General features: G+C 38.6%; 1 protein-coding gene across 4 annotated transcripts in view; it reads left to right on the top strand.

The window, feature by feature from the left end:
- The window catches only part of LOC128701884 (zinc finger Ran-binding domain-containing protein 2), a 271,719-nt gene that overhangs the window by 21,298 nt on the left and 228,255 nt on the right, over positions 1-22,166 (top strand). For all 4 annotated transcript variants that reach the window (XR_011393964.1, XM_070099877.1, XM_070099876.1 and 1 more), the window contains exon 2: positions 8,424-8,476. Coding sequence is in view for 3 of the 4 variants with exons in the window: in XM_070099877.1 (XP_069955978.1) it covers positions 8,424-8,476 (53 nt within the window). In the remaining variant the exon portion in view is untranslated. The remainder of the gene's footprint in view (positions 1-8,423; positions 8,477-22,166) is intronic.

Below are 22,166 nucleotides of genomic sequence, written 5' to 3'. Positions count from 1 at the left end.
CTTTCATCACCTAATCTTTTTGTTATCCTCATAACCTTACTCTTTCCTGTATTCACCTTTAATTTTCTTCTTTTGCACACCCTACCAAATTCATCCACCAATCTCTGCAGCTTCTCTTCAGAATCTCCCAAGAGCACAGTGTCATCAGCAAAGAGCAGCTGTGACAACTCCCACTTTGTGTGTGATTCTTTATCTTTTAACTCCACGCCTCTTGCCAAGACCCTCGCATTTACTTCTCTTACAACCCCATCTATAAATATATTAAACAACCACGGTGACATCACACATCCTTGTCTAAGGCCTACTTTTATTGGGAAAAAATTTCCCTCTTTCCTACATACTCTAACTTGAGCCTCACTATCCTCGTAAAAGCTCTTCACTGCTTTCAGTAACCTTCCTCCTACACCATACACTTGCAACATCTGCCACATTGCCCCCCTATCCACCCTGTCATACGCCTTTTCCAAATCCATAAATGCCACAAAGACCTCTTTAGCCTTATCTAAATACTGTTCACTTATATGTTTCACTGTAAACACCTGGTCCACACACCCCCTACCTTTCCTAAAGCCTCCTTGTTCATCTGCTATCCTATTCTCCGTCTTACTCTTAATTCTTTCAATTATAACTCTACCATACACTTTACCAGGTACACTCAACAGACTTATCCCCCTATAATTTTTGCACTCTCTTTTATCCCCTTTGCCTTTATACAAAGGAACTATGCATGCTCTCTGCCAATCCCTAGGTACCTTACCCTCTTCCATACATTTATTAAATAATTGCACCAACCACTCCAAAACTATATCCCCACCTGCTTTTAACATTTCTATCTTTATCCCATCAATCCCGGCTGCCTTACCCCCTTTCATTTTACCTACTGCCTCACGAACTTCCCCACACTCACAACTGGCTCTTCCTCACTCCTACAAGATGTTATTCCTCCTTGCCCTATACACGAAATCACAGCTTCCCTATCTTCATCAACATTTAACAATTCCTCAAAATATTCCCTCCATCTTCCCAATACCTCTAACTCTCCATTTAATAACTCTCCTCTCCTATTTTTAACTGACAAATCCATTTGTTCTCTAGGCTTTCTTAACTTGTTAATCTCACTCCAAAACTTTTTCTTATTTTCAACAAAATTTGTTGATAACATCTCACCCACTCTCTCATTTGCTCTCTTTTTACATTGCTTCACCACTCTCTTAACCTCTCTCTTTTTCTCCATATACTCTTCCCTCCTTGCATCACTTCTACTTTGTAAAAACTTCTCATATGCTAACTTTTTCTCCCTTACTACTCTGTTTACATCATCATTCCACCAATCGCTCCTCTTCCCTCCTGCACCCACTTTCCTGTAACCACAAACTTCTGCTGAACACTCTAACACTACATTTTTAAACCTACCCCATACCTCTTCGACCCCATTGCCTATGCTCTCATTAGCCCATCTATCCTCCAATAGCTGTTTATATCTTACCCTAACTGCCTCCTCTTTTAGTTTATAAACCTTCACCTCTCTCTTCCCTGATGCTTCTATTCTCCTTGTATCCCATCTACCTTTTACTCTCAGTGTAGCTACAACTAGAAAGTGATCTGATATATCTGTGGCCCCTCTATAAACATGTACATCCTGAAGTCTACTCAACAGTCTTTTATCTACCAATACATAATCCAACAAACTACTGTCATTTCGCCCTACATCATATCGTGTATACTTATTTATCCTCTTTTTCTTAAAATATGTATTACCTATAACTAAACCCCTTTCTATACAAAGTTCAATCAAAGGGCTCCCATTATCATTTACACCTGGCACCCCAAACTTACCTACCACACCCTCTCTAAAAGTTTCTCCTACTTTAGCATTCAGGTCCCCTACCACAATTACTCTCTCACTTGGTTCAAAGGCTCCTATACATTCACTTAACATCTCCCAAAATCTCTCTCTCTCCTCTGCATTCCTCTCTTCTCCAGGTGCATACACGCTTATTATGACCCACTTCTCGCATCCAACCTTTACTTTAATCCACATAATTCTTGAATTTACACATTCATATTCTCTTTTCTCCTTCCATAACTGATCATTTAACATTACTGCTACCCCTTCCTTTGCTCTAACTCTCTCAGATACTCCAGATTTAATCCCATTTATTTCCCCCCACTGAAACTCTCCTACCCCCTTCAGCTTTGTTTCGCTTAGAGCCAGGACATCCAACTTCTTTTCATTCATAACATCAGCAATCATCTGTTTCTTGTCATCCGCACTACATCCACGCACATTTAAGCATCCCAGTTTTATAAAGTTTTTCTTCTCTTTTTTAGTAAATGTATACAGGAGAAGGGGTTACTAGCCCATTGCTCCCGGCATTTTAGTCGCCTCATACGACACGCATGGCTTACGGAGGAAAGATTCTTTTCCACTTCCCCATGGACAATAGAAGAAATAAAAAAAGAACAAGAGCTATTTAGAAAAAGGAGAAAAACCTAGATGTATGTATATATATATATATATATATATATATATATATATATATATATATATATATATATATATATATATATATATATATATATATAATATATATATAATATATATATATATATATATATATATAATTATATATATATATATATATATATATATATATATATATATATATATATATATATATATATATATATATATATATATATATGCAAAACAACCACTCTGAAAGAATAGAGAAATTCCAAGCGCTTTCGTGACTACTCACATTATCAAGGATAGTTCCTTGATATGTGAGTAGTCACGAAAGCCCTTGGAATTTCTCTATTCTTTCAGAGTGGTTGTTTTGCATATTCTGAAATCACCTGTTTACTGTGATCTTATTGCATATATATATATATATATATATATATATATATATATATATATATATATATATATACAGTGGACCCCCGGTTAACGATTTTAATCCGTGCAAGAGGGCTCATCGTTATGCGAAATAATCGTTATGCGAATTAATTTTCCCCATAAGAAATAATGGAAATAAAATTAATCCGTGCAAGACGCCCAAAAGTATGAAAAAAATTTTTTTTTACCACATGAAATGTTAATTTTAATACACACAAACTGAAAAAGGCATGCACAATTACATGACACTTACTTTTATTGAAGATCTGGTGATGATTGATGGGATGGGAGGAGGGGAGAGCATTATCTTCTTACTGTTTAGAAGGGGAATCCCCTTCCATTAGGACTTGAGGTAGCAAGTCCTTTTCTGGGGTTACTTCCCTTCTTCTTTTAATGCCACTAGGACCAGCTTGAGAGTCACTGGACCTCTGTCGCACAACAAATCTGTCCATAGAGCTCTGTACCTCCCGTTCCTTCAAGACTTTCCTAAAATGGGCCATAACATTGTCATTGAAATAGTCACAAGCACGGCTTGCAACAGCTGTGTCAGGGTGATTTTCATCTATAAAGGTTTGCAGTTCAACCCACTCTGCACACATTTCCTTAATCTTTGAAGTAGGCACAATGGATTCCACAACTGGCATAGGCTTCTCAGGGTTAGCCCCAAACCCTTCAAAATCTTTCTTAATTTCCATACTAATTCTCACCCTTTTTACCACAGGGTTGGCACTAGAAGCTTTCTTGGGGCCCATGGTCACTTATTTTCCAGAAACAGCACCGAAAATACTGTAATAATACGAAATATTCCGAGTGTATGCTTGGATGTTACCGCGGAGGCTGGCTGGTAAACAATGGGACGGAGCGGCACATGTGAGGCTGGCTGAGGGCACATTGGACGCGTCTCGGACGAAAATCGGTATGCGGGTTTTTAATCGGTATGCGGGGCAAAAATTTTGCGATAAAAGTAATCGTTATGCGGAAAAATCGCTATGCGATGCCATCGTTATGCGGGGGTCCACTGTATATATATATATATATATATATATATACATATATATATATATATATATATATATATATATATATATATATATATATATATATATATATATATATAATTGAGTTTTCTCTGAGGTACGTTTATTGTCTTCTCTGAGGATGAGGGTCCCCATTCCAGCTATAGAGGTGGTACTTCCCTATATATTTTTTGATTTATATTATGTATATATATATATATATATATATATATATATATATATATATATATATATATATATATATATATATATATATATATATATATATATAATATATATATATATATGCAATAAGATCACAGTAAACAGGTGATTTCAAAATATGCAAAACAACCACTCTGAAAGAATAGAGAAATTCCAAGCGCTTTCATGACTACTCACATTATCATAGTTCCTTGATAATGTGAGTAGTCACGAAAGCGCTTGGAATTTCTCTATTCTTTCAGAGTGGTTGTTTTGCATAAATATATATATATATAAATATATATATATATATAAATATATATATATATAAATATACAGTGGACGCCCGCATAGCGAACGCCTTGCATAGCGAACAATCCGCATAGCGAACGCTTTTTTCGCTAAAATTTTGCCCCGCATAGTGGACAAAAACCCGCTCAGCGACCTTCGTCCGAGACGTCCAATGTGCGCCCTCAGCCAGCCTCACATGTGCCGCCCGTCCCATTGTTTACCAGCCAGCCTCCGTGGTAACATTCAAGCATACACTCGGAATATTTCGTATTATTACAGTGTTTTCGGTGCTGTTTGTGGAAAATAAGTGACCATGGGCCCCAAGAAAGCTTCTAGTGCCAACCCTACACCTCAAAGGGTAAGAATACCCATTGAAATGAAGAAAGAGATCATTGATAAGTATGAAAGTGGAGTACGTATCACCGACCTGGTCAGGTTGTACAAGAAACCAAAATCAACCATCGCTTCTATTGTGGGCAAGAAAACGGCAATCAAGGAAGCTGTTGTTGCCAAAGGTTTAACTGTGTTTTCGAAACAAAGATCGCAAGTGATGGAAGATGTTGAGAGACTCTTATTGGTGTGGATAAATGAAAAACAGCTAGCAGGAGATAGCGTCTCTCAAGCGATCATATGTGAAAAGGCTAGGAAGTTGCATGAGGATTTAATTAAAAAAATGCCTGCAACTAGTGATGATGTGAGTGAATTTAAGGCCAGCAAAGGTTGGTTTGAGAGATTTAAGAAGCGTAGTGGCATCCATAGTGTGATACGGCATGGTGAGTTGGTGGAGGAGGACAATGAAGAACTAACCACTGATGAGCTGATAGATCAACTTCAAGAGCAAGAGGCCAGACCTGGGGAAACTGGTTCAAAGGAGGGGAGAGAGAAATTGAAGGAATTGCTTACTTCAAAGATTAAGGAAATGTGTGCAAAATGGCTTGAAGTGCAAACCTTTTTTGATGAAAATCACCCTCACACAGCTATTGCAAGCCGTGCTGGTGACTGTTACAATGACACTGTTGTGAACCACTTTAGACAAATCATAAAGGAACGAGAGGTACAGGCCACTATGGACAGATATGTTGTGCGAAAGAAGTCCAGTGACTCTGAAGCTGGTCCTAGTGGCATTAAAAGAAGAAGGGAAGTAACCCCAGAAAAGGACTTGCTACCTCAAGTCCTAATGGAAGGGGATTCCCCTTCTAAACACTAACACACTCTCTCCCCTCCTCCCATCCCATCAATCATCACCAGATCTTCAATAAAAGTAAGTGTCATGTAATTGTGCATGCCTTTTTCAGTTTGTGTGTACTAAAATTAACATTTTTTTGTGGTAAAAAAAATTTTTTTTCATACTTTTGGGTGTCTTGCACGGATTAATTTTATTTCCATTATTTCTTATGGGGAAAATTAATTCGCATAGCGAACATTTCGCATAACGACCAGCCCTCTTGCACGGATTAAGTTCGCTATGCGGGGGTCCACTGTATATGTATATGAGTATAGGAGATGGCATGGAAGAAGAAAATGGGTTTCTGAATTGCTTAAAAATACAGAGGGAAGATAGCCTTAGCCAAGAGATCACTGCATTAGAGCAAACTGACATATGAGCATGCAAACTGGCGTATGAACCACAGCCCGGCTGGTCAGGTACTGACTTTAGGTGCTTGTCCAGTGCCTCCTTGGAGACAGCCAGGGGTCTGTTGGGAGGCAGTTGAACAGTCTTGGGCCCCTGACACTTAGTGTTCTCTCTGTGTACTCGTGGCATCCCTGCTTTTCATTGGAATATTGCAAGACACCCAAAATATTTCTGTTCCTATGCAAAATCCAAGCTAAAAACTATCTGTAGAATTGGACCATTATTGAGAGGAGACTCGTATACTGATGATGAACAGGAAATGAGTGAAATTCTAAAAGAACAGCATGAGTCGGTGCTCAGTAACCCATTAAATGACAGCAGGGTAGAGAACACAGAAACATTTTTTCACTCTAGCAGAAATCCGCACAGATCAACAGACTGACAGTACAAATCCCAGAGAGAGTGATACGATGGCAGATTACAAATTTCATGGACCAGCACAACTGGCATAACCCATAACTACTGGTACCCAATGGGGTGCCAATAGTACAGCTCAAAACTGCAAATATTCAGGCACTGGTCATGTTTCTTGCAGTGTTACAGAGTGTAGAGGTCCTTGAAACACAGCTCCACACACATCAGGGTTTTACACATCTCTACACATAAAACATGTGTGTCTGCACTCTGGTGGATGCCTTATTGTGCGTACAGACATAACATCTCTTCTGAGTCTATTTATTCTTTACTATTAATAATAATAATAATAATAATATTATTATTATTATTATTATTACTGTATCAGGAAGTGTTATTAGGAAGTGATCACCAAACTTCGTACAAGAGATTATTCTGTGATCATCTTGTAATGATATTTCTGGCACCCTGAGCATCACTTGGTGATTCTAGGTTTGAAACCAACAAACTCTTCATCATTTCTATAATTATCATTGTTGGAGCTCTCACCGGGGAATATAACTTGTTCAGTTTGCCTTAGAGTGAGGCCTTTGTGTCCATGCTGCATGGTGAACAAGGTGTGCTAAATACAGTGTTCATACAGTGCACTGCAGGGGGCTCTATTTTTTGTATATTGTGCACACTAGCAATGTAGACTCGTTCTTGTGTATGTAAGCCTACCAAACCTCTCCCGCCATATTTGAAGCCAATAAAGCCAATAGATATTATGTTTAGTACTACATAAGGGACTGCATACATGTACATGAGGGACCCTGGCATCAATAGAGTAGATGTACATGATGGCCACTGAAAGTTATTTTGTAAATGCATACTGTATTCACGAATGACTCGCACCTAAGAGAGAGAAGCTTATGACAACATTTTGGTCTGCTTTGGACCATTTACAAAGTCACACTAACACAAAAGAGTCGTAAGCAGGTTATTTGTGGATTGTTCTGGTCATGGTATTGTGCCTTTTTCATTGTACTGTATTGATAGGCAAAAGTTAAGAGGGTTTTATAAACTCACCCTATCCTTAATTCACAATTAATGTGCACATACATCTAGGGATGGCACGATTCTAAATTGTTAGCCGAGATCGATATTCAGTATTTTTACCTTTGCTGTCAGAATGGTTCAATAACCAGCAATACTTTGGTACACCACTACAAACAAGCAAACAAATTTTATTTGTTTGTGAAGTATACAAAATGTAGTTTACATGTAACAAAATGTATTGCTAGGCACAAAGGAAGCCACTAAACATGCTGGGACATTTCTAGCAGACTAATGCAACCTTTCCTCACTTAGCGACATACTTATTTACCGATGACTTGGACTTATGACAGGCTCTCTGACCAGTATGCATACCAAAATAATATATTAGAGTAGATTTCGTCTATTCTGTTTATTACAATGCACTACTGTATAAACATTTAAAAATATAACAGAAATGTTATAAATGGTACAAAGGTGACATTAAAACAGTATCAAAGATGGTTGACCCAAACCCACTACCATTATAGTATGCTCCTCACTTAACAGATTCGTTTACCAACGAGGTCTTAGGAACAGAACTCCGTCGTTAAGTGAGGAGAGGCTGTACTAATAATTACACACTACTTAACTAGACATAGGTATTGAGTGGTAAATTTTAAGTATTCATTATTACAAAAAAAGAGAGGTAGCAAAAAATAATGCAGTTAGTACAGTTTACAATAGTACACTTTTGAATGTGTATTAATACGTACTTTAAACTGATTCAATGATTTAAAGTTAATTGTGTTAGTCTTGTAGGCACTGTTTAACCTCTTTTTACCTTAACTAAATTTCTTTCTTGTGTTGCAGTTATTGTGAGCATTCATGATCAGTAACGAACTCCCACTCCTGTGCTTCTCTAGAGTAACAAACACAGTGTTCAAGAATATGTTAATGATAATGAAAATTATCATCAGATTGGTAATGCATATCCTTTACTTTGCAGATGTGCAAATGTGAACTTTGCTCGAAGAAACACATGTAACAGGTGTGGCAGAGGTAAGTCAGTTACTGTATTATGATGAGTTATAACTTATTCTACAACTATATGGGCAACAAAACTGTGAAACTGAATTTTGTATCAGTTGTATTTTGTGTGACAAGATTTTGTATTACACTGAATCTCCTGCTAGTTGTATAACTAAAACTTTATATGAATATACAGATATTGTGTGCTACACATACAAAGTATACATTCATTATGTATACAGGTGCTCCTTGCTTTACAATGGTTCAGCTGAAGATATTTCAACTTTATAGTGGTGTGATAACGATGTACATTCAGTAGTCATCATCAAACTTTGATAGAATCAACTTGTATTCATTTGTTTACTTCTCAGTATGCACTGGTATTTAGTTACAGTAATTATTTGTTTACTTACTTATTCAGTGATGGTAGTTATTTATTTATACAATATTTTCAACTTTTGATGGGTTCACGGGAACATAACCCCATCTCAAGTCGAGGAACACCTGTACATGTGTGTATATATTTATTTTATTATTTTATTAACACATTGGCAGTCTCCCAGCAAGGCAGGGTGGCCCAGAAAAGAAAAACTTTATCATCATTCACTCCATCACTGTCTTGCCAGAGGTGTGCTTACACTACATTTAAAAAACTGCAACACTAACACCCCTCCTTCAGAGTGCTGGCACTGTACTTCCCATCTCCAGTACTCGAGTCCAGCCTGCCAGTTTCCCTGAATCCCTTCACGAATGTTACCTCGCTCACACTCCAACAGCACGTAAAGTCCTAAAAGCCTTTCGTCTCCATTCACTCCTATCTAACATGCTCACGCATGCTTGCTGGAAGTCCAAGCCCCTCTAAAACAAAACCTCCTTTACCCCCTCCCTCCAACCTTTCCTAGGCCAAACCCTGTCGTGCTTTCCCTCCACTACAGATTTATAAACTCTCAAAGTCATTGTTTTGTTCCAACCTCTCTAAATGTCCGAACCATCTCAACAACCCCTACTCAGCCCTGTGAATAATATTTTTAGTAATCCCTCACCTCCTAATTACGAAACTACGAATTCTCTGCACTATATTCACACCACACATTGCCCTCAAACATGACATCTCCACTGCAACATTCACCACCCATGTTTCACTCCAGTATAAGAGCATTGGTATAACTATACTCTCATACATTCCCCTCTTTGCTTCCATGGGCAAAGTTCTTTGTCTCCACAGACTCCTAGGTGCACTACTCACCTTTTTCCACTTGTCAGTTCTATGATTCATCTCGTCTTTCATAGACCCATCTGCTGACACGTCCACTCTTTAACCCTTTGACTGTTTCGATCGTACAGTGGACCCCGCCTTAGGAACGCATTGCATTACGTTAAATCCGCCATACGAAGCAATTGAACGCAAATATTTTGCCTCGCCTCACGATAAAAAACTCGCCTTATGTGATTCGTCCGGGACGCGTCCCACGTGTGGCCTCAGTGCCAGTGTTTACAAACCAGCCAGTGTGTTTGCATCTACACATACATTCGGCACATTTCACATTATCCCAGTGTTTTTAGTGCTTGTAACTGCAAAATAAGTCACCATGGACCCCAAGAAAGCTTCTAGTGCCATTCCTGTGGTAAAAAGGGCGAGAATTAGTATGGAATTGTAAAAAGAGATTAAGGAAATGTGTGCAAAGTGGGTTGAACTGCAAACCCTTACGGATGAAAATCACCCTGACACAGCTACTGCATGCTGTGTTGGCAACCTGCACAATGACAATGTTATGGCCCATTTTAGGAAAGTCTTAAAGGAACGAGAGGTACAGAGCTCTATGGACAGATTTGTTGTGCGACAGAGGTCCAGTGACTCTCAAGCTGGTCCTAGTGGCATTAAAAGAAGAAGGGAAGTAACCCCGGAAAAGGACTTGCTACCTCAAGTCCTAATGGAAGGGGATTCCCCTTCTAAGCAATAACTTCCGCACTCTCCCCTCCTCCCATCCCATCAATCATCACCAGATCTTCAATAAAGGTAAGTGTCATGTATTCTATTCTTAGTAGAGTAGTAATTGTGCATGTCTTTTTCAGTTTGTGTGTATTAAAATTAATATTTCATGTGGTAAAATTTTTTTTTTCATACTTTGGGGTGTCAGGAATGGATTAATTTGATTTCCATTATTTCTTATGGGGAAAATTAATTTGGCAAATGATAATTTCGGCTTACGATGAGCTCTCAGGAATGGATTAATATCGTAAGGTGGGGGTCCACTGTATGTATATGTCTTACAATCCAGTGTTTTTGACGTATAAATACGCCAAAATTCTAGCGGCTTCAAATCAAGCGGGAGAAAGCTGGTAGGCCCATTTGTGAGAGAATGGGCCTGTGTGGTCAGTCTGCTCCATATAAAAAAATCCTGCAGCACGCAGTGCATGAGAAAAAAAATACTCCGACCTTTTTTTTTTTTAATTAAAATGACGACTGTGATTTATTTTCGTATAGTATTTATGGTTGTATTCTCGTTTTCTTGGTCTCATTTGATAGAATGGAAAACATATTATAAAAATAGAGGTAATTTTGATTGGTTTTACTATGAAAAGAATCTTGAAATTGAGCTCAAAGTAGGGGAAATGTTTGATTTTTGCCGATGTTCAAAAGTAAACAAATGATGTCATTTTCCTATAAATGTCCAAGTAGACATTCTAATATGCAGTCATGAATGGGTTGACATTATTTATACAATTATTACAATATTGCAGTAGTCTGCATAACAGTAAATCTTCTATTTTTTGTTTGAATAAAAATTCAAAATAGAAAGCAAGAGTAACATCAGAGGGGCCTGGAGATGTGACTAATGAACAAAGAAAATGTTATTTTAGAGCCAGGAATGTCTGCATTGTTCATTCTGGACCCTATTTTGAAATTCATATTTTTTAATTTTCGTGAAACTGGCCAAATTGCAAATTTCTGACCACGATATTGGGTAGTTGAAATCGGTATATGGGCAGTTTCTTGTACTCAGTTGATAGAAAAAATGGAGCTCTAAAGAAATAGCTACGAGTTTGATCGACTGGAACAATGGAATTAGCCGAAAATAGGGCTCAAAATGAGCGAAATCGCCGATTCGTAAATATCGCTGAGGTCGCTAACTTTGCGAGAGTGTAATTCCGTCGGTTTTCCAGCAAATTTCGTTCTTTTGGTGTCATTACAATTGGGAAAAGATTCTCTATCTTTTTTTTTTTTTTTTTTTTTTTAAATTTTGCGGCACCAGGAGACACCTCAGGATTTGGGGTTGTGACAGTCAAAGGGTTAATCCATTCCAGAGCGACTGGCAAAAACAGAAATTGGCGAAAACTGAAACCATTTTCGTCATAAGAAATAATGTAAATCCAATTAATCCGTTCCAGTCACCCAGAAGTACTAACAAAAAAAAAAGTTTTGTTACATTAAAGATAGATTTACATGCACAAAAGAATGAACATTCAACATTCCACAAATGAATGCACTCTAGTCTGCATTGCACAGATCTCTTTAATCTTTGAAGATGGCAACTTCTTCCATCTCTCTTCCTCCTCCTCTGAGGCAGTTTCCTCAGCTGTGGTCTGTTGCTGTTGCAGATGAAGCTCTTGCAGCTTATTAGTGGTTAGCTCTTGATTGTGATCCTCCTCCAACTCTTCCACATCCTTGCCACTCACATCCAACCCCATGGAATTCCCCAATGCCACAAGTGATTGCACAACAGGTGTAGGGTCAACAGGGTCAGCCTCAAACCCTTCAAAATCCTTCTTTTGGACATAATCTGGCCACAGTTTTTCCCAAGCAGAGTTCATCGTCCAGGAAGTCGCTTCCTGCCAAGCCTTATCTATATGGCTTATGCAGTGGAAGATATTGAAGTGATTCTTTTAGAACTCTCTTAGGGTCAATTCAGAGTCTGAGGTTATGTCAAAGCACCTTTGAAACATTGCTTTGATGTACAGTTTTTTTGAAATTTGCAATGATCTGGTGGTCCATGGGCTGGATGAGAAGAATGGTGTTAGGAGGTAAAAACTTCACTGTTGCAAAACTGAATTCCTTAGATAATTGGTCTTCCAAGTCTGGAGGATGAGCAAAAGCATTGTCCATTAACCCTTTCAGGGTCCCCAGGCCCTCTCCCAGACTTGTTCTCAGGGTTGCCCAAATTTAAAAAAAAAAAAAAAAAAAAAAAAAAATTGTGAAAAGATAGAGAATCTTTTCCCCATCATAATGACACCAAAAGTATGAAATTTGATGGAAAACTTATGGAATTATGCTCTCGCGAAGTTAGCGGTCTCGACAATGTTTGAGCATCGGCAATTTTTGCCTACTTTGAGCCTTATTTTCGGCCAATTCCAGTGTACTAGTTGACAAAAATCATAACTATTTCGCTAGAACTCCATTTTTTCTATCGAATGAGTACAAGAAACCACCCACTTACCAAAAGGTGAGGTGAGAAGAGAGACAGCAGCAGCGGCATCCTAGCAGCTCTTATTCAAGAAACCATCGCTTATCAAAGCTTGTGATGGCCTAATTGAAGGTACAACTACATGAACTCACGTAGACCACAAAATGACCCAAGAATACTAAGAATGTAACCCAAATCTTGACAAAATAGAAGATCTAAGGAAGACAGCCCTGCTAACCCAAACACTGCCTCCGCTGCCAGACAATCACTTAACCCAAGCTCAGGGAAATCAAGCCTTCTCCGCCATAGCTACACAGTATCTACTTTAGTGATACTATGAAAGGATATTGCAGAAGAAACAACATCAGCAAGAAAAGAATAACACCAAGGACCCTAGAACTCAACTTGTCTACCCAGCAGGAAGCCAGTGTATCATCAACCCCCCTCACCACCACCACCCAGGGAACAAGAACAACAAACATGGCTGACTCCCCCTCCAACTCCACTCCCTTCAAAGGATTCACCCATGATAACTCAGGTATGATTATTCCTGACAATATCAGGGACTACATCATCGCTCTAGAAAGTGAAATCAAAGATATTAAAGCAACACTTGCGCGACGAGAATCCAAGATAACCAACCTCGAGAACAAGATCCAAAACCTTGAAGAGAAGATTACATCAGGAAGTGCTGACACAGAAAATACTCTGAAAACAGCTATAGCCAGTCACACTGAGCAAATAACAACTCTAAATATGAAGATTGAAGAAGCAATCAAGGACTGGAATCAGAACATGCACACTCGACTGAATGAATACCTTGATTTCCAAGACGACAAAACTGAACAAGATAAGTTGTCTGATGCAGTTATAATAAACAGTCCACACATTCCTAGTGAAGTAACCCAAGAACAGTGCAAAGAAACTGCTATCAGGATAATACAGGACCACGTAAAAGTTATCATGCAAAACAGTGAAATCAAAGAAACACGTTTGCTAGGAAAACAAGGTAGTAAACACAGTATTATGATCAGACTTCATTCATATGATAAAAGAAAGGACTTAATTAAATTAGCAATTACAACGAAAAATGGAGTGTACATCAACGAGTGTCTTAATGAGAAAACGTCAAAACCTTCTGTTCAGGTTGAGAAAATTAAACAGGAAAACAAAATGCATCAGTGTTTCACTCGAGATGGGAAAATACTAGTTAGAAAAACTTCAACAGGACAACAATACACCATCTCAAATGAACATGATTTCTCTACCTTCCTTAGAAATGCTGACATTTCTGTAACAGATTAGATAAGTGTTCTTAACACATATATACGTGTGGTGCATATAGTGTATATTACTATTACATTATTGTGCACTATTATTTTTTTTCTTTTACTAGCTAATACCAGCTACCTCAAATGCTTTTTACTTTTTAATTGCTATTAATTGCCCATAATTTTGTGTTGCAAGTCAAATCTTACTCCAAATTAATGTTATTCATGGTTGCTACCTGTCCATTTAATTCTGTTTACCACTACTTTTTTTAGTCCCTCTTATATTGTGTGAGCAATTAGTGTATATTCCAATTACATTATTGTGAGAGTCCCAAAACTTTCTTCTGCTAGCTAGTACCAGCTACCTCGTATTTCTCTCCTTTTTATAGTGCAATTAATTGCTCAACTTCTTATACATTACAAATCAGATCTTACTCCCAAATCAATATTATATCATAGTGACTATCTGTCCATTGAACTTTGTTTACCATTACTTAATTTAGTCCCTTATATATTTTCTCCTGTATTTTAGCTTTATATAACTACCTTAGTTCATATATTCACAATTGTTAAAATAATCAAAGTGTTATTCTCAGGTGCTAAAGTGTAATAAGTTCACTATTTTGCCATTATATTCCCAAGCTCATTTTTTTTTTCTCTTGTCCATATAGTTACATTTATTAAAATACTCCAGGTGCTATTGACGACCTCAGGTGCTACTGATTTTGCTTTTAATACATTCTTTTATTATTATATTCATTAGCTCCTTTATTTTAGCTGTAAATATCTACTGTAGTTCATAAACTCACTTGTTAAAATAATTAAGGTGCTACTAGATGCTTAAGTGTATAACTGAATTATCTATTTTATAATAATCCCTTTGTCTTTCAAATTTTTACAAGTTTTAGATTAATCACGGAGTCTTAGTCATAAGTCTAGTTTTTATTTTATTTTATTATCACACCGGCCGATTCCCACCAAGGCAGGGTGGCCCGAAAAAGAAAAACTTTCACCATCATTCACTCCATCACTGTCTTGCCAGAAGGGTGCTTTACACTACAGTTTTTAAACTGCAACATTAACACCCCTCCTTCAGAGTGCAGGCACTGTACTTCCCATCTCCAGGACTCAAGTCCGGCCTGCCGGTTTCCCTGAATCCCTTCATAAATGTTACTTTGCTCACACTCCAACAGCACGTCAAGTATTAAAAACCATTTGTCTCCATTCACTCCTATCAAACACGCTCACGCATGCCTGCTGGAAGTCCAAGCCCCTCGCACACAAAACCTCCTTTACCCCCTCCCTCCAACCCTTCCTAGGCCGACCCCTACCCCGCCTTCCTTCCACTACAGACTGATACACTCTTGAAGTCATTCTGTTTCGCTCCATTCTCTCTACATGTCCGAACCACCTCAACAACCCTTCCTCAGCCCTCTGGACAACAGTTTTGGTAATCCCGCACCTCCTCCTAACTTCCAAACTACGAATTCTCTGCATTATATTCACACCACACATTGCCCTCAGACATGACATCTCCACTGCCTCCAGCCTTCTCCTCGCTGCAACATTCATCACCCACGCTTCACACCCATATAAGAGCGTTGGTAAAACTATACTCTCATACATTCCCCTCTTTGCCTCCAAGGACAAAGTTCTTTGTCTCCACAGACTCCTAAGTGCACCACTCACTCTTTTTCCCTCATCAATTCTATGATTCACCTCATCTTTCATAGACCCATCTGCTGACACGTCCACTCCCAAATATCTGAATACGTTCACCTCCTCCATACTCTCTCCCTCCAATCTGATATTCAATCTTTCATCACCTAATCTTTTTGTTATCCTCATAACCTTACTCTTTCCTGTATTCACCTTTAATTTTCTTCTTTTGCACACCCTACCAAATTCATCCACCAATCTCTGCAACTTCTCTTCAGAATCTCCCAAGAGCACAGTGTCATCAGCAAAGAGCAGCTGTGACAACTCCCACTTTGTGTGTGATTCTTTATCTTTTAACTCCACGCCTCTTGCCAAGACCCTCGCATTTACTTCTCTTACAACCCCATCTATAAATATATTAAACAACCACGGTGACATCACACATCCTTGTCTAAGGCCTACTTTTACTGGGAAAAAATTTCCCTCTTTCCTACATACTCTAACTTGAGCCTCACTATCCTCGTAAAAACTCTTCACTGCTTTCAGTAACCTACCTCCTACACCATACACTTGCAACATCTGCCACATTGCCCCCCTATCCACCCTGTCATACGCCTTTTCCAAATCCATAAATGCCACAAAGACCTCTTTAGCCTTATCTAAATACTGTTCACTTATATGTTTCACTGTAAACACCTGGTCCACACACCCCCTACCTTTCCTAAAGCCTCCTTGTTCATCTGCTATCCTATTCTCCGTCTTACTCTTAATTCTTTCAATTATAACTCTACCATACACTTTACCAGGTACACTCAACAGACTTATCCCCCTATAATTTTTGCACTCTCTTTTATCCCCTTTGCCTTTATACAAAGGAACTATGCATGCTCTCTGCCAATCCCTAGGTACCTTACCTTCTTCCATACATTTATTAAATAATTGCACCAACCACTCCAAAACTATATCCCCACCTGCTTTTAACATTTCTATCTTTATCCCATCAATCCCGGCTGCCTTACCCCCTTTCATTTTACCTACTGCCTCACGAACTTCCCCCACACTCACAACTGGCTCTTCCTCACTCCTACAAGATGTTATTCCTCCTTGCCCTATACACGAAATCACAGCTTCCCTATCTTCATCAACATTTAACAATTCCTCAAAATATTCCTTCCATCTTCCCAATACCTCTAACTCTCCATTTAATAACTCTCCTCTCCTATTTTTAACTGACAAATCCATTTGTTCTCTAGGCTTTCTTAACTTGTTAATCTCACTCCAAAACTTTTTCTTATTTTCAACAAAATTTGTTGATAACATCTCACCCACTCTCTCATTTGCTCTCTTTTTACATTGCTTCACCACTCTCTTAACTTCTCTCTTTTTCTCCATATACTCTTCCCTCCTTGCATCACTTCTACTTTGTAAAAACTTCTCATATGCTAACTTTTTCTCCCTTACTACTCTCTTTACATCATCATTCCACCAATCGCTCCTCTTCCCTCCTGCACCCACTTTCCTGTAACCACAAACTTCTGCTGAACACTCTAACACTACATTTTTAAACCTACCCCATACCTCTTCGACCCCATTGCCTATGCTCTCATTAGCCCATCTATCCTCCAATAGCTGTTTATATCTTACCCTAACTGCCTCCTCTTTTAGTTTATAAACCTTCACCTCTCTCTTCCCTGATGCTTCTATTCTCCTTGTATCCCATCTACCTTTTACTCTCAGTGTAGCTACAACTAGAAAGTGATCTGATATATCTGTGGCCCCTCTATAAACATGTACATCCTGAAGTCTACTCAACAGTCTTTTATCTACCAATACATAATCCAACAAACTACTGTCATTTCGCCCTACATCATATCGTGTATACTTATTTATCCTCTTTTTCTTAAAATATGTATTACCTATAACTAAACCCCTTTCTATACAAAGTTCAATCAAAGGGCTCCCATTATCATTTACACCTGGCACCCCAAACTTACCTACCACACCCTCTCTAAAAGTTTCTCCTACTTTAGCATTCAAGTCCCCTACCACAATTACTCTCTCACTTGGTTCAAAGGCTCCTATACATTCACTTAACATCTCCCAAAATCTCTCTCTCTCCTCTGCATTCCTCTCTTCTCCAGGTGCATACACGCTTATTATGACCCACTTCTCGCATCCAACCTTTACTTTAATCCACATAATTCTTGAATTTACACATTCATATTCTCTTTTCTCCTTCCATAACTGATCATTTAACATTACTGCTACCCCTTCCTTTGCTCTAACTCTCTCAGATACTCCAGATTTAATCCCATTTATTTCCCCCCACTGAAACTCTCCTACCCCCTTCAGCTTTGTTTCGCTTAGGGCCAGGACATCCAACTTCTTTTCATTCATAACATCAGCAATCATCTGTTTCTTGTCATCCGCACTACATCCACGCACATTTAAGCAACCCAGTTTTATAAAGTTTTTCTTCTTCTCTTTTTTTAGTAATTGTATACAGGAGAAGGGGTTACTAGCCCATTGCTCCCGGCATTTTAGTCGCCTCATACGACACGCATGGCTTACGGAGGAAAGATTCTTTTCCACTTCCCCATGGACAATAGAAGAAATAAAAAAGAACAAGAGCTATTTAGAAAAAGGAGAAAAACCTAGATGTATGTATATATATATATGCATGTGCGTGTCTGTGAAGTGTGACCAAAGTGTAAGTAGGAGTAGCAAGATATCCCTGTTATCTTAGCGTGTTTATGAGACAGAAAAAGTCTAGTTGTAGATTCATTATAAATCTTATATCATTTTACTCAGAAAATCTAGTTTGTAAAATTACTCTCATCCTGTGATTACAGACATAGATCCTGATGTAAACTTTTTACAAAATGAATTACATGAATCAACCAGTAACTGTAATTACTACACAGCAGACCAAGCAAAGACATTACTCAGTACAAACAATAACATAACCATCTTTAACTACAATGTCAGATCCTTGAGCAAACATTATGATGACCTCACAGCATTACTCAATTCCCTTCATTCCAATATATCAATCATCACACTCGCAGAAACCTGGCTTAAGCCTGATATTACAGATGTCTATACCATTCCTGGCTACATGGTCATACACAACTGTAGAACAGACCAGCAAGGGGAAGGAACAGCTATATACTATTCAAATCAACTCGAATGTATCAATAAATCTTGCACAAGAGACGAACATGGAGAATATATCATAGCCAAATTTAAATAAAAAAACCTGCAAAAAACCCCTCACAATTATAAACATATACAGAGTACCACAGTCAAACATTTACCACTTTAGTAAAAGACTAGGAAACCTGATTACTGATGCACACAAGAATAAAGACCACCTACTACTAACAGGAGATTTCAACATAAACATACTTCACGACCAGGACCCACAAGTAACCGAATTCACAAACACAATGAGTAACTGCCTGTTGCTACCAGCAATATCTAAACCTACAAGAAACTCTGAGACAAGCATCTCCTTAATAGACCACATCTGGACAAACCCCATATCCCCTTTAAAATCAGGCATAATCACGGACAACACTACAGACCACTACCCAACCTTTCTCATAACTAATTTGCCACAAGACATTACTAAAGTAACCTTTAGACTACATAACGAGACAGCAGTTAACAACTTTATAGCAGCTATGAATAACATCGATTGGCAAAATGAGCTCGAAACATATACAGATATAAATGAATAATAATATATTTATAGATGGGGTTGTAAGAGAAGTAAATGCGAGGGTCTTGGCAAGAGGCGTGGAGTTAAAAGATAAAGAATCACACACAAAGTGGGAGTTGTCACAGCTGCTCTTTGCTGATGACACTGTGCTCTTGGGAGATTCTGAAGAGAAGTTGCAGAGATTGGTGGATGAATTTGGTAGGGTGTGCAAAAGAAGAAAATTAAAGGTGAATACAGGAAAGAGTAAGGTTATGAGGATAACAAAAAGATTAGGTGATGAAAGATTGAATATCAGATTGGAGGGAGAGAGTATGGAGGAGGTGAACGTATTCAGATATTTGGGAGTGGACGTGTCAGCGGATGGGTCTATGAAAGATGAGGTGAATCATAGAATTGATGAGGGAAAAAGAGTGAGTGGTGCACTTAGGAGTCTGTGGAGACAAAGAACTTTGTCCTTGGAGGCAAAGAGGGGAATGTATGAGAGTATAGTTTTACCAACGCTCTTATATGGGTGTGAAGCGTGGGTGATGAATGTTGCAGCGAGGAGAAGGCTGGAGGCAGTGGAGATGTCATGTCTGAGGGCAATGTGTGGTGTGAATATAATGCAGAGAATTCGTAGTTTGGAAGTTAGGAGGAGGTGCGGGATTACCAAAACTGTTGTCCAGAGGGCTGAGGAAGGGTTGTTGAGGTGGTTCGGACATGTAGAGAGAATGGAGCGAAACAGAATGACTTCAAGAGTGTATCAGTCTGTAGTGGAAGGAAGGCGGGGTAGGGGTCGGCCTAGGAAGGGTTGGAGGGAGGGGGTAAAGGAGGTTTTGTGTGCGAGGGGCTTGGACTTCCAGCAGGCATGCGTGAGCGTGTTTGATAGGAGTGAATGGAGACAAATGGTTTTTAATACTTGACGTGCTGTTGGAGTGTGAGCAAAGTAACATTTATGAAGGGATTCAGGGAAACCGGCAGGCCGGACTTGAGTCCTGGAGATGGGAAGTACAGTGCCTGCACTCTGAAGGAGGGGTGTTAATGTTGCAGTTTAAAAACTGTAGTGTAAAGCACCCTTCTGGCAAGACAGTGATGGAGTGAATGATGGTGAAAGTTTTTCTTTTTCGGGCCACCCTGCCTTGGTGGGAATCGGCCGGTGTGATAATAAAAAAAAAAAAAATAAATAATTTTCTAAAAAAAAAAAGCCCAGTGCCTCTATAACAGACATTGCCCCAGAAAAACTAAACAGATCACAGCAAAGAGACTGAATAATCCCTGGCTAACACCAAGCATCCTCAAAGCCATTAACACAAAGCACAAATATGAAAAACAGTATAGAATGGGTCAAATAACTAGAGAACAGTCGAAAAGTTACTCATCAGCACTTACCAGCCTGATAAGGTAGAAAAAATTGTATTATGAAAATAGATTACATAACATCAAAGGTGATATGAAAAATACCTGGAAAACTCTATCTGAAATTCTTGGAACTAAAAAGTTATCCAAAAACAAAACAATCGAACTAGCAAAATCAGATGAACCCCTACTCCAACCGAAACAGCAAACAGACTTAATGTTTTCTTCTCCACCATAGGAAAAAATCTAGCAAACAAAATACCATGCACAAACACCTGTCCATCAGACTACCTCGTAGGTACCTACCCAAATACGCTATTCCTAGCTCCAACCACCCCCATTGAAGTTACGCTCATCATAAACACCCTTAAAAACAAGGCAGGAGACATAAACAACTTGCCTGCTTTTATGTACAAAAAAGCTTCTCAAGTATTGTCACCAATTATTGCAACGCTCTTTAACAAATCCATTTAATCGTCTACCTTCCCAACAATCCTCAAAATAGCGAGGGTCACTCCGATCCATAAAGGAGGTGACCAAACTGACTTGAATAACTGTAGACCAATATCTAACTTACCACTGCTCTCTAAAATCTTTGAAAAATTAATTCATAGACAGATCTATTCCTACCTCATTTCACACAACATGTTAAACCCTTGTTAGTTTGGATTCAGGAATAATAAAAGCACAAATGATGCTATCATATACATGCTAGAACTAATATATACCTCACTTGAAAAGAAAGAAGTCCCGCTGGGCATTTTCATTGATTTACATAAAGCTTTCGATACAGTCGACCATTAACTGCTGTACTCCAAATTAATGCACTATGGTATCAGAGGCCACTCCCTCAAATACCTAAAATCATACCTTAGTAACAGAACTCAATATGTGTATGCAAATGATGCAAACTCTTCCACCCAACCAATCACAGTAGGAGTCCCACAAGGAAGCGTCCTTGGACCCCTCCTCTTTCTCATCTACATCAATGATCTACCGAATGCCTGGATGATGACTAACGAACTTACCCTGAACACTGATAAAACCTATTTCATTCAATTTGGAAACAAAGCTGCAAATGATCCAATTAACATAACACTAAATGGATCATCAGTCACAAGACTCAGAGGGAAAATTCCTAGGTATCCACCTTGACAGTAGCCTTAAGTTCTGGACACACATACAACAAATCACCAAGAAAATCTCCAAGACTGTAGGCATACTATCAAAGATAATGTACTATGTTCTACAATCAGCTCTCCTGGCACTGTACCATTCACTCGTATATTCTTATCTTACATGTAGAATTTGTGCATGGGGATTAACAA

This window comes from Cherax quadricarinatus, chromosome 69 (assembly GCF_038502225.1).
Source record: "Cherax quadricarinatus isolate ZL_2023a chromosome 69, ASM3850222v1, whole genome shotgun sequence".
Lineage (NCBI taxonomy): Eukaryota > Metazoa > Arthropoda > Malacostraca > Decapoda > Parastacidae > Cherax > Cherax quadricarinatus.
Note: the sequence above shows the minus strand (reverse complement) of the source record. Positions and strands in the feature narration are given on the sequence as shown.